Below are 13,806 nucleotides of genomic sequence, written 5' to 3' on the forward strand. Positions count from 1 at the left end.
ACGGAGCACAGAGGTCGTATCTGGCTGTAATTATATTCATCAGCTGCAGAGGGGGGTGTTGGGGTTGGGGGGGGGGACAGGCTCACTCTCTGAGAAAATATCCAAGAGATGCTGGAGCACCCCTCGGCTAGCTGGCTACTCGTCAAATTTTGTGCTAAAATTAGAACGCTGTTCGCGTTTTTATTTTAAGCACAATCTGAACTCTGTGTTAAAAAAAAAAAAAGAAAAAAAAAGAAAACAAATACTGTGAACGTGAACGTTCTGCTGCCTGTGTTAAAGAGGGGAGAAACTGTTGTCATTCATTCTGAGCCAAGTCGACTTCCAGAGGGAAGCGTGTGGCTGCCAGTGGACTAGAGTAGGCTGCTCTGTATTTATGGCTGGAGAGAAGCATTTTTTTTTTTTTTTTTTTTTTTCGGGGGGATTGATTCGGTCTGGTATGGGGCCCGTGTTGCAGAGGTGGCAGAGTAAATACCTGAAGACTAATGTCTCTGTTCTGCTAATCAATACTCGCCTCATGACCACACTGTTGGCCGCGCTCCCGTTAAAAACAAATTTGTTAATTCTGACAATTTAATTGCTGCGACCGTGCATGCTTGAGTGGAGTGAGCAGGTAGTTCTGGACAGAAAGCTTGGTTCTGCTGAAGTTACTTGATTACATTTGTTTTTGTTTTAAAGTAGAAATATTTGCAATCTGCCAGTCAGGTTTTTACTTTTTCATAATTTTTGTGTTTTACTTCCCGAATTTAATACTGTAAGTCAGGCTGCTGACTGTTTGATAGACGCTTGAAAGATTAAGATACAAAACTGTAATATGTGTATAACTACACCCATTTCTCTCTCTCTGTGGGTGTGTGTGCGCATGGTGTGTGTGTGCATATATATATATATATATATATATATATAAATATATATATATATATATATATATATATATATATATATATATATATATATATTATGATGAGAGAGACCTATTTATAAAGTCTAACCAAATAAATCAAATTAAACAAAACTAATAGCAAAAATGTTAATATGTTAATTTGAAAATGTATTTAAGAAATTCAGGAAATTTAAAAAAAAATAAATTTAGAGTGAAATAAAGATTTAAAATTTCTGTTCTAAAATAATGGTTAATGTGGAAAAAAATTCAGTTCAAAGTAGTGTAAATAAAAAAAAAGATTAAAATAGAAGAAATGAGTTCCTAAAAGAGTAAAAACTTTAAAATAGTAAAAGATATAAAGTGAGAAAGTAAATTAAAATAAATAAAATGTCAAATGTATAAAGTTGAATAAGATTTGACTAAAGCGTCATTTCAAATAAACTATACAAATAAGACAAAACAGAAAAAAAAAAATCTTCAGTGTGAAAATCTACAGGACAGGATGTTACGTTTGTATTTCTTGAACTAAAAGGAACAACTTATTTCTTCATGGTTTGTGACATGCTGCTTAATATTCCATAAAATTCCCTCCTAACATTTCTACGGAAGGCTATCAGTGTCTGTTTTGAATCCCATCAGAGTGTTTTATTTTTACTTGACCCCCCCATTGTAATATTAAAATGATTTAATAAACGGTGCATTAAAGTTTTGTTCCGCTGCCTGTTTTTATTTTTTTCCAGCTCTTCTAACAACTCTTCTGTCCACTTGGCGTGGCGCAAACACAAAAGGCATGTGGTACATATTAGGAGAGCTGGTAGTAATTTCACTGCCGCTAACTAAAGAATCCTCCAGGGAGGCTTAATTACAGGAAGGCCATTCTAAATATCAGTGAGCTGCATATTTTCCATGACAAGGCCCCGCTTCCTGCGGCGGCTCCTTGAGTCTGGCTGCTCCTCTCCGTCTCAGGTGATGATGAGAAATCCCCGGGATTTTCAGACGACTCACTCCGCCGAGGCGCTTCCTCGACCAGAACGCTGGGATTAGAAGCTGCGTTACGGGCTGCGTGTTTACAAACAGTGCAGGCTCTCCAGCCCCGTCCGCCATGCGACTCTTTTTTACTGTTTGCAGATTGTTGATCAGCAGCTCAAGTCCTAATCTGTTCATCTTGTTTAAATGGGGTTTGGATAAAGAGCTGATGTGTGTGTGTGTGTGTGTTTGGATGTTGCATTTAGATGTCAGCTTGACGTTGGTCTGAACCAGCAGCAGGCACCGCCGTCCCCAGTTGTCATGACGCTAGGTGTGAAAACTGATCTGCTGATGTAGAAAAACTGTTGGGGTTATAAAATGAAATGAATGCATTTCCTTGCATTTTTTTAGGTCTAAAAAGTTGCAAACACTCGAGATTCGACGATTAGACGTCCATTTTGTTGATGTGTTTTTCTTCCACCGAGAGGAATGAAGCTTTCCATAAAAAATGTTAGAGCAAAAACATTACGCTCAGTTTTAATTTTGCAAGACTCGAGCCTCAGATGAATGTCTGCGTTCTGTCAAGCTGCATTGTGCAATAGAGCGGAGCGTTTGTCCCTCTGATTAATAACGATAAGCTAAAAGCCCTCCATGTGTGACTGAGCAATGCGGCCGAGCAGAGCTGCAGTGTTCTCCACCAAAACGCCGAAGCATGAGCTGAATGAGAAGAGAAACTCTCTGTCCTTCCCATGCAGCGTCCGAGGACGACATCCTGAAGCAGTCCATCAGGAGCCAGGCTCTGGCCAATCGGAACACGGAGAGCGAGACGTCCCTGGACGGGGACGATGACACCCTGTCCTCCCTGGAGGACAAAGACCTGGAGAACTTAACAGGTACGAAAGGAGATCATTATCTTCTCCTGCCTTACAGTCAGCAACATCTCACACACACAAACACACACTGTATTCTGTGTTCCTGTTACTTCATTCGAATACACTGCAAAAACATAAAGTCTTACCAAGTATTGTTGGTCTTGTTTCTACTACAAATATCTTGGTACACCTGAAATGAGTCAAAACTAACTTGCAAGTAACTTTTCAGCAAAATACAGCAGCTTGTTTTAAGTCAATAATTCCTTAACATAGATGAGAAACTACTAGTTTCACTTTTAACAAGATATTTTTCCCATGTTATAAGTGAAACAATCTGCCTGTAGAAAAATACTTTGTCATCAATATTAAAGAATTATTTACTGAAAACAAGCTTCTATATCCTGCTGAAAAGTTACTTGTAAGTTTTGCCTTTTTTCAGGAGTATGAAGATATTTGAACCAGAAACTAGACAAAAAAACAGGTAATTTTTTTTTGCAGTGTATAGATTTGTTTTATTGTTTAAGAACATTTTGTCTCTGTTTTAAATCACATCTTAAAGATTCCATCTTGTTGTGATATAAAGGTGCAGTTACTTTCCAGAACAATAGAAGTATTTTTTAAATTATTATTATACATCCTATTAAACATATTACGCATCCTTTATGATTGCCAGTGAACTTCATCTGTGGAGCATTAAAGACACACACATGCTATTTTTTACCCTCTCAACTCCAAAGATTTTATTTTTATCAAATATATTTTAGCAATGTGGATTCTGGCTCTAAATGTTTATTTATTTATTTATTTTTTTTTACAAGATCATTACATTTTCTTCTTCAAGCTTAGTAAGCTAATAAACCTTCATACAGTACTGTAGGATTTTATTCCTCCTCCTTTTGGACTAAATATGGCCCTAATATTTCAATAATCTTGGTTTAATTAAATATTACTCCGCTTCTCTAACCGGATTAGATTTATAATCTGGGGAAACTGGCAGCAGAATAAACGCAGAGTCGGTTGAAATAAAGCAACAACGGGATTAAACGTTGATCCCTGTCTAATGACGTGATCTGTGGAGGGGCGGAAGTTGGGAGCTGCGGCGACTCATCTCATCACCTGAAGCAGCAGCAGCTGCTGTCTCTGTCCCAGGTGGAATTGAATCTTTTTTTTTTCTTCTTCTTCTTTTTTTTTTTTTTTTTTTTTTTGTTGTTGAGTGAACGGGCTAAAAAAACAACTGTTATTCCAACCCACTGATAACGTGTCAGCGCTCCCCGGGGTTCAGCACAGGGAGTTGAGCGTGGATCCATTTGTGTGTTAGCCCGCCGCCCCGCGCTCTGCTGGGAAATCAAGCTCCGCGGTTCCGCGGCGCACATCTGCAACACAATGCCCGCACATGTGCAGCGCCGGGCCGGGCAAGAAGAACCTCCGCTCGCTGCTCCCCTGAGCCCGCGGATCTTTGTGTCATACTGGCATAAATTAAGATGGATGAGAGATGAAGCGGCTTCTCCCCAAAGCCCGCAGTCAATGCTTCACTGACGGAGAGTCGATACTGAAAATGTCTTCAGTTTTAACGAAGTTTATTTTTGCTTTGATTTGTGATTTCTTTCTCTCTTTTTTTATATTTACTTCCCCATTGGGCCTTTAACGGCGTATTATTGTTGTAAGAGAGTTTGCAGAAGCACTAAGCATGTATTAATTTGAACTTAACACAGCGGTGTGAGTGAAAGTTCTGAGCGGAGTGTGTGTGTCCGGCAGGCCCGGTAAACCTGAGCACCAGCGCCCAGCTCATCGCTCCGGCTGCGGTGGTGAAAGGCACCCTGTCGGTCACCGCCTCCGAGCTCTTCTTTGAGGTGGATGAGGACGATCCGAGCTTCAAGGACATCGATCCAAAGGTAAGGAGGGCTCTCTGTCTGCACCGACCCGCTGCTATAGAGCGGACTGAATGTTCCGACTTCCTGGGAAATGCTTGAGACGAACATGTGTCCTTTTTTCTTTTTTTTTTCTTTTTTTTTTCCCAAATCCATTTGAAAATTAAAATTGTGTTATGCATTATTTTATATAAAAAAAAAGCTCAAAGTATGTAGAGGGGCATTTCTGAAAAAAAAGAAATTAAAATGTTCTAAAACTGTTTTCTTAATTTTTGTTAGATTTTTCCCGCAATACCGAAAACGGTGACAAATTCAGAGAGTTCCTAGATCAGTAGAAAATCTGTATATGTATATATATATATATATATATATATATATAAAATAACCTAAGAGGAGAGAAATAACAATAAAAAAAGAAATAAAAATTGTTGGACCTACAGGTGGTTTTGAAACCGCAGAACTGCGTGAAATCGTTTCAATTGAACGGTGTGTGTTTATTGGACAGGAACCAGCTCTTGGTTAAATCTCCTGAACAGCACAGAAATAAATATGGCGACGGCACTGATCAAAACTGTATAATTAATAATTCACTCATTAATCAGATGTAAATATTTGTTCGTGATTTTGCCTGTTTAAGCTGAAAGCTGAGATGCTAACAGGGAAATAAAAACTGAGATAAACTCCGTTAATTCTGTTGTTTTATTTAGATACTTTAACAAAAAAATTTTCTCATGTTTTCCTATAATTTATTTTGAAAGATATCATGGAAGTGGAGCCAGATCTACTCGTCAAAGCATGAGGCCAAGTTGTAATTTAATTTGCAACATTTTATTAACATTTCTTCTGAAGTCACATAATGGAAAAAAAAACTTGGCACACTACAATCTTTCACTTAGCGATTTTGTGCATATATTTAAATAAAAGGTTCTTCACTTTGTGAAAACATTTCAAGAAGACGGAAGGAAATGTAGGAACATTTATCAGAAATTTGTACCTTCACTTGTTTCTGCGGCAGCGGCCCAATTTGCTCCGATTTATTCAAAGGGTTTGCTTTGCTGCGGCTTTTTTCTTTTTCTTTTTCACATTTCTTGGAGACTTGGTTGCAGAAGTCTTATAGATTTGATCCCAAAAAACAAAACAAACAAAAAGTGTCTCTCGGCGCTTGTTCTATAATTTGTCCAAACTTTTGGCGTTGGTGAGGATTTCTCTCGCTAGTCTCCACGTCTGCTTCGCCGCAGCCTCCAGGGCCGAATGAGGCTTTCCCTGAAACAAGTCCAAGTTTGGCAAGAAGTAGTGGGGGCATCTGCGGCACTGCAGGCAGGAGATGAGCTGCAGCAGGATGCCGTTCAGCCGGTCTCCCAGGCACGACTCGTCCCAGTCCGTCTCCCTCGGGTGTTTCTCGCACTCGTACAGCAGCAGGGTCTTCATGTGGTAGTTGTTGAGCGGCTGGCCCGGCAGCTCCAGGTGCCGGTCCCTCAGAGTCTTCAGGACCGACAGACACTTCTTCCTGCAGCCGCCCATGAGCAGCCTGTTCTCGGCCTCGCTGAACTGCAGCACCCATGCGTCGCTCTCCGCCGAGCTCTGCTTCCCCGTCAGCGAGTAGCACTCTTTGGACAGGAGGTTGAAGCCCTCCGCCTTGACCTCGGCCACCCGGTTCGGTCCGGGCCAGGGGATGTGCGGCATGGGCCACTGCGCCGCGCTTCTGGGCCAGATGCCCGTGCACTTGAAGGCAGGGGTGATCTGCACCACGTACCGCTCCCTGATCCTCAGCTTGACCTCGCTGGTGTCGGCCACCATCTTCACCACGTCTCGGTAGCTGCACTTGTCCACGGCCTGCGCCACCAGAGTCTGGAACCGGGAGCGGATCTTTCGGGCCGAGAGGTAGCCCGAGGCGGTGATGAACTCTACCCACAGCGACATGCTCCTCTTGCGGCCGTCGCTCAGCTTCAGCACCGCGCAGCCGGGTAGCGAGCCGTCGTCCACGAAGTTGAAGACCCCCATCTGGTTGAGGTAGAGCACCACCTCGAACTCGTTCGGGGAGATGACCTCCATCCCCTCGTAGCGCGCGTCGATCTCGCTGAGGGAGCTGATGAAGCGGGGCTCCTGCACCTCCACCTCCTTGAGGACATCCGACACCACTTTGCAAACCTCCCTTATGGTCTTCGCAATGGCCGCCTTGCGCGCTTGGCATCTCTCGTTGTAGTATTTGTTGAGCTGGTACACCAGCTTCGCCTGCGTCGCGATCATGTTGGGGCAGAGGTCCGGGCTGTACACCGGAGAGTCGCAGTAAGTTGACGGATCCAACGCTTACCGGTAAAGCCAGAGGCAAAAGCTTCCAGAGCAGCGGAGAAAAAAAAAAAAAAAAAAAAAAAAGAAAAGGAAAAAAATATGTTGGATCAAAGTTTTTTTTCTCTTCTTTTTTTTTCTCTTGCTTTTAGCAGCGGATGGACGTCAGTGTGAGAAGGAGGAAGTGCATAGAGATGAATCTGAGCAGCCTGCTAGATTATCAGTCCCGGTCATGAGCACTTCCAGGGAGTCATATTCAGGTTCTGGGTCAGAACCAGGTGGCTGCACAGGCTTAAAGACACCGCGCTGCTGGAGCTTTCATCTCTTCTTCGTGCCTTTCTCTGCCCTCGCTCACTTTTCCTCCACTCTCAGCTCGGCGCTGGGTTTGAGTAGTTTATGAATGGCTCCTTAAGAAGAGTGAAAGGGGGTCGGGCTTCTCCTCCCGCAATCATGTGCGGAGCTGTCATTGGAAGCAGCCAATCAGCGCCAGCCGAGAGGATGACGGTCCTGCCGGAGCTGCGGCAGAAGCAGCAGCGGCGGCGGGGCTCACCGGGCTGCCCGCTGCTCGCAGCTCCACGCCGGGATGCAGAACCGTCCGACTTTCAGCCCAGCTCTCTTCTTCCATCAAGTTGATGTTTGTCTGATGCGGACGATTCGGGCCGGTCCGTTTAAACAGCAGACATTTTAGAACCTCCTTTGCGCCTCTGCATCTCTTCTTTTTTTCCTGCTATTTTCTTTAAATAGACATTTTTATTTCATTCTTTTTTTTACTTTAATTCTTTCTTTCCTCTGATCACCGCCATCATTAATTTCTGCTCACAGCCTTCGTGCAGTAATTCTAGCTTAAAACCTCAGATAACCGCGTTAGTTTAATTTTTTTTCCCCGTTTTTAAATTATTTCCTAAATTAATGTAAATTAAAATGCCTAAGGCTTTCATATTTTTACACATTTGAGTATTTCTTTTCACGTTCGTGAGAGTTAAAATCGTATTTAGTATGAATTGTAAATATTGAGTAGCTCGTAGTTTTTGTTTTATTGAACGCGTTTCTGTCGCGGCTCTGAACCACCTGCAGCTCGGCCTCCGAACACCAGCAGCTCGGTTCGCTCTGACTTTTATCCCGATCCGATGGCGCAGGTTGGTGTGATAAACCCTATTTAACTAAACAGACTCATTTCAAACATTTTACTTAACATTTAGTCAGAAACCTGATGCATATTTGGACCGCAGATCCTCCCCAAACCTCCTCTGCCTCTTCCTCTCTCACACACGGTTAATTTGCCCGTGGGTTTATCTCCATTAACCTTGTCCATGCTGAATAATTTAAACAGGGGTCTTCTGGAGGCTCTAATTGAAGTCCCTCATGTCAGCTGTTAGACTTGTTGTTGCTGAAGGAAAAAATAAAAAAAACCTCCAGTCACCCACGCAGCGGTGGTGTTCAGACATATTTACACATGTCTGAATGGAGGTAAATATTGTCCTGCAGGGACAGAAACTTTGTGTTTTATTTTTTTAATCTTTTTTTGCATTTTTGAGCTTTTTTGTCCCTTTGACACTCGATCTAGAAATTTGAGGAAAAAGTTTTGTTTTGGTTAAAACATTTTTTGTATTCAAGATGAATTTATGCATACCTTTGCAATTAAAATGTAAATGACTTCAAATATGTGAAAAGATTGTTGTGATTGGGAACGGCACTGCAAAAACACAATCTTAACAAAGGACTCTTGGTCTACTTTCTAGTGCAAATGTATTATTGAAATAAGACAAAACTAACTTGCAAGTAAGTTTTCAGCAAGAAATATAGGAGCTTGTTTTAAGTTAATACTTTCCTAATATTGATGGGAAAATGCCACTTCCACTGAGAGTTTATTTAACTTACAACAGGACTTTTTCCCCACATTATAAGTGAAATAATCTGCCAGTGGAATAAAGGCTTTTTCATTAATATTAATTAATTACTGAGTTAAAACGAGCTCCAATGTCTTGCTGAAAAGTTACTTATGAGTTAATTTTGCCTCATTTCAAGTATACCAAGACATTCTCTCTATAGAAATCAAGAGTAAAATCCTCTAAGATTGAATGTTTTTGCAGTGAGTTCTGTTTTCTGTTTCTCTGCCTCCTGGTGATCAGACCTGCTGCTGGATTTTTCTGCTGCTCTTGTTAGACAGTAGAAAATGTCCTCAAACTTCTCCTTCAGGCTTTTCTGAATTCTTTAGAATTAATGGGAATGCATAATCTTTATTTACCTGCTGAATGATTTCAGATGAGGCCAAACATGTATTTACAAATTACTCTAGAAACTCACATTTTTGGACACATACTTTAGACCCGGTCATCAAACTAATCCAAACTGAGCAACATATTTAACAAATAATAGAGATGAATAATCTTTGCCTTCATGGCTACCGCAGAGTTAAGACTTTCTATGGTTCAAAAACTGGTAAATAAGTTGGTACAGTTATCTGAGTTTGATTTTTGATGCCCAGATGAGTGAAACGGTCTGGTGTTTTTCCTCTAGTAATGACATCAGGTTTCATTTATGAGCTCATTATTCTTTAATGTAAATAAAGCCTGTTAAACCTTTTGAAAATGTTCTTCTCCTCTGGTTTTGCTTGAGATGACAGACTGTGTTTTATGGAGGAGTAAATCAGACAGTGATGAAGCAAACTGCTTGCATATTTCTGAGCTTTTTGTTTACGTGGCATACAGGAAGTTAAATGACATTTTAGCCCCATTAAAGCAGTTTAGTGTATTAATAACTGATCCCTAACATGAAAAAGAGAGTTATTAATGTGTGAGCTGGATATTTGGTTTTTCTGTGTTGCCCAGCTACAGTTGAAAGACTACTAACTTAACCAGAGTTATTTAGAAAATAACCTTTGACTCCTCTCCTCTGTACTTACGAGGGCAGACAGTTGTTATTTCAGTGCAGTTATAGAAGATGAAATAAGTCAGAAAAAATGCTGGGCTGTTGGATTTCAGGGTGAATGTGTCCTTCCAGCCCCGCTGCCCCTCAGAGGTTAATCGGCTCCACTTGGATCCAAATGTTCAGAAGGATATATTCACTGTAGCTTGGTGAAATGTTTGACTGTAAGAAGATGAGTAGTTTCTGAACAGCATCCTTAGGATCTGCTTTGCTTTTAATGTCAGTGCTAAATGCTGCATATGTTGAATTCTATGGAACAAAACTTGAGGCAAAAAGATCAAGAACTTTTATTAAATTCACTCTGTAAAGTAAATGGTTAGCAACAATTTAAAAATATTCATTTAGCAGATTGGTGTAAAAATGCAGTGATTATAAGGATAAAAATACAAATCTATAATATTGGAATCAGTTTTTACATTTATTTTCTATCATTTTGTATGAAGCTTCCCTTAGATGAGAAAGTAACACTGGGACTTTACACAAGAGTTATAATAATCAGACTGCATATTCCTTCATTTTCTCCTTTTTCTTAATATAAACAGGGAAATCAAGCAGTTTTGAAGGTATTCTAATTTCTTTTTGTTTTGGTCAGTTTTGAGTCATCCTCCTTAACTTCTCCTGTTAGTTTAAAGGAATGTGCATCAAACTGTAAAGTAATAATATTAATAGATGCAATTTAAACATTTTTTTCAAAATATGAAGCTTAATCACATATAAGTTATTTGGCTGCAGGGCTTCCCTCTGCAAACTTGCTAAGCCCGGCGGTGACGACACCAGTCAGTCATTGAGCACACGGCCGTGTTTTTGACTGAATAAATGTTTAACGTTGACAGGAAATATAAGAATATTACCAGGTAATTCAGAGTTATTGGAAAACCTCATTAACACCAATTACAATGTCTTAGAAAAGACAAACATAAAAAACCCCAACAACATAAAAGACTTAAAATGGGGGACTTTTTTTTTTTTTTTTTTTGCACTTCAGTTGTTTCATCCTAATTAAAAGGTCCAAAATTTTTTGATTCTTGATTCTGCTAACAAATGTTTAGCCTGGTGCGGGAGCAAGTAAAGCCTGGTGGCCTGCCAGGCTTGTAACACACCGGGGAAAACCCTGAACTGAGAACAAATGCACTGTTATATTAAGAAAAAAAATATTTTGCTTAATGTTGGATTCACAAAGAGAGGCCAACACTGACTGAACTGGTGACAGAAAGTTAGTTACATTAAATGTCTTCCCATTCCCAGCTAAAACAAGAGCAACAGAAATGATTGAATAAACATTAAAGAGCGACCCTTTACTCCAAACTATAAATGTTTTCTGTAGCTTGGTGCAGATGTCCACATATCTTTGTTTCAATTCATCTTCTACCTTGAGCTGGCCCTCATCAGCCACCGTCTCAGCTCCCCTTACCGTCCTCTGCAGGGCTCTGTGTAAGAATAAATGAAGTCAAAGCAGGTTTGTCTCATGGTGAAACTTTTAGCTCTCCCCCTCCCTTCCTTTCACTTATCTGCTACCTGTGTGTTTCTTGCACGGCTAACCTGACTGGCCTTCACACACTCATATCTCTTGAAAACATTAGGACTTATCTGCGCTCGCGGAAAAGTCTCTCCTTGATTTATAAGGACTGGATAAAAGATCAAGAGGCTGACGAGGAGCCCTTTGATCTCAGCCTGTGTGACTCTAAGAAGAGCACAAAAGTGTCCATGGCTCTGCAAATCTGTGCCAGCTCATGAGCAAACCCCACCATCCCACTCTTTCCTCCCCTTTCCTTTTAGTCCTTTCTCTATTTTTCTTTTTTTTCTTTTTTTTTTTTATGGCTTTAGCCGTTTTCATACACGGTGCCAATTAAAGTTGGGCTGAAATGAAAGAGAAAAGATGATCTAGTGCTCCTAGATCAGTAGTATGCTGTCTTTAACGTTTGAGGAGACGTTTTATCTCTAATTCTCGCTGAGTACATTTTGTCTAAGTTCACCTATTTGGTTTCAAAGATGTTTGGAAATTGCTTATTTTTTGGCAAATTAACTTCAATGAGTAGAACAAAGCTAACGGAGGGGAAGTGAGAAGAAACAAAGTTCTTCCTACAAGCTGTAAATATTCTGTTCCTTTTGTTGTTTTGTCCTTTGTAGCTTCAAAACATGGATGAACTTCTAAACTATCCATTTTCTATCTCTGTTTACATTATTTATTTCTATGTGATATTCACATTAGTGGTGTTAAGGCCTGAATATATAACTTTTATAAAAAAAAAAAGTTTTTTACATATTTGTTGAAACTGTCACCATGTCATGATGGTATGATATGTGACAGATAATGTGTGGGGAAAAAAATCAAGCTCCTCTGCTTTTTCTCAGTCCTAACTAGAAACAACCAATCAGAGCCAAGAGGCGGGTCTCAGCGTTGTCAGTCACCGCCCCCTTTCTCTCTGCTTCTTTCTTGTAGCATTCCTTGTGGTATTGTAAAAGGAATGCTAAAGGTAGTTAGCATGGACACCAATGACGGCGAATGAACTTTTTTTCTTTTTTTTGCTGTAATGATGAGTCGTTTCTCCGATTAGGACATTTAGCAGCGAGTACACAAATTTGATTGTCAGCACATTTCTTCAGATGGAGACAGTAGCAAGGCAGATCGATCTTTTCTCAGATTATCCATCTCACATTGTCGCAACATGGTAACAGTTTTAACAAATATGTTTTAAAAAAAACATACTTTTTATAAAATGTACATACTGCAGCTTTAAAAGACGACATGTTTCTCTGGAGCCACAAGTTGCGGAACGCTTTTTTTGTTGACAACTTTCGAAGATTCCTGTCTCTCATTCTGCTGCCAGTACGTTGGGTGTAAACACAGGGCGGATGTGTGCGTACGCTAACATCCCACAGACATGGGAACTACCAGAGAGCATTTCTGATGTCCTTGTTCACACTTTTTTGTTGATGTGCCCCGAACCCAGAGAGAGCCAGCTGCCGGCTCCACGTCGGGCCTCAAAGAAAATCAGTGCAGGCTGCTAATTGCCAGGCAGGCCGTTGCATCTGCTCTGCAGATAGCAGAACAGATGAAGTCACAGAGCAGATGTGCTCCTGATTTTGTGCGCGTGTGTGTGTGTCTGTAAAAGTCTGAGTTAAGCAGCACACACTCCATTTTAGACAGCAGCCATTAATATTGGATGTGGGGTTACTGTAGCTAAGGCGCTCCTGGAGCCTGCCCAGATACATGCAGCATATTTAAAACGCTCCCTTAGCTTTAGTCAGTTTTAACCATTTTACACAATCTCATCAGAGTTGAGAATGAATTCTTTGAAAGTGCTCGTGTTTGAGTTTAGCGATCTGATCAGCAGATATCTAAATTCTGACTGCAACTGGGGAAAAATAAGAAAGCACAAAAGTTATTGAACAGTTTTCTGAAGGCTGCAGCTCCAAAAAAAAAGCTGTGAATTATGAATTTAATACCTAATTTATCGAACACTTTCATTATAGTTCTATATTTATAAAACCTTACTTTTTAGGAACTTTTATTTCATTTTTTAAATAATTAAATAAAAGTTAATATTAATGTGTTGATATTTCAGATGTGTTCAGTGTGAGTTGTCAGAGCAACTGTAAAATGTCTTGTCGACAGTCTTGGCAAATCAAACTCATTGTGAAATCCAACTGCCTGAACAGTAAAAGGATGAACGTCTTTATCATCTGAAAGCAAAGATGATTCATTCGTTTCTAGTTGATTTTATTGTATTTCACCAAATATTCAAATAGTTTTATTTAGCATCTTGAGAGAAGTCATGTACATCTTTACTTATTTCATTCATTTACATTTTAAAATGAACATGTCATATTTTGACAAAAGTTTTGACTGAAAATGACTAGTTTGAAGAAAAAAAATATCCTTTAGTCTACCCTTTATGTATGTGTTTAAAAACTTGTGCTAAAGAACAAGATAGAACAACTTGAACAAGTTGCAGCCGTTGCTGTTAACGCAGGAAGTCACGGTTTGCACCACTAAGGTGGTGAAACG

At 40.1% G+C, this 13,806-nt stretch overlaps 2 protein-coding genes across 4 annotated transcripts in view; one reads left to right on the forward strand and one right to left on the reverse strand.

The window, feature by feature from the left end:
• lrba (LPS-responsive vesicle trafficking, beach and anchor containing) overlaps positions 1-13,806 on the forward strand; it is a 229,719-nt gene that overhangs the window by 135,056 nt on the left and 80,857 nt on the right. For all 3 annotated transcript variants that reach the window (XM_088008919.1, XM_088008921.1, XM_088008927.1), the window contains exons 38-39: positions 2,602-2,739; positions 4,474-4,610. In XM_088008919.1, coding sequence (XP_087865045.1) covers positions 2,602-2,739; positions 4,474-4,610 — 275 coding nt within the window. The remainder of the gene's footprint in view (positions 1-2,601; positions 2,740-4,473; positions 4,611-13,806) is intronic.
• Positions 5,272-7,256, reverse strand: mab21l2 (mab-21-like 2). Its single transcript, XM_015010751.2, has one exon. The coding sequence runs from the start codon at positions 6,831-6,833 to the stop codon at positions 5,754-5,756; it is 1,080 nt and encodes a 359-aa protein (XP_014866237.1). The 5' UTR covers positions 6,834-7,256; the 3' UTR covers positions 5,272-5,753.

This window comes from Poecilia mexicana, unplaced genomic scaffold (genome assembly GCF_051168715.1).
Source record: "Poecilia mexicana isolate PSO_F unplaced genomic scaffold, ASM5116871v1 scaffold_2, whole genome shotgun sequence".
Classification (NCBI taxonomy): Eukaryota; Metazoa; Chordata; class Actinopteri; order Cyprinodontiformes; family Poeciliidae; genus Poecilia; species Poecilia mexicana.

Excerpts from the sequence above, each read along its gene's own strand:
- mab21l2 (XM_015010751.2), bottom strand. The coding sequence starts at position 6,833 with ATGATCGCGACGCAGGCGAAGCTGGTGTACCAGCTCAACAAATACTAC.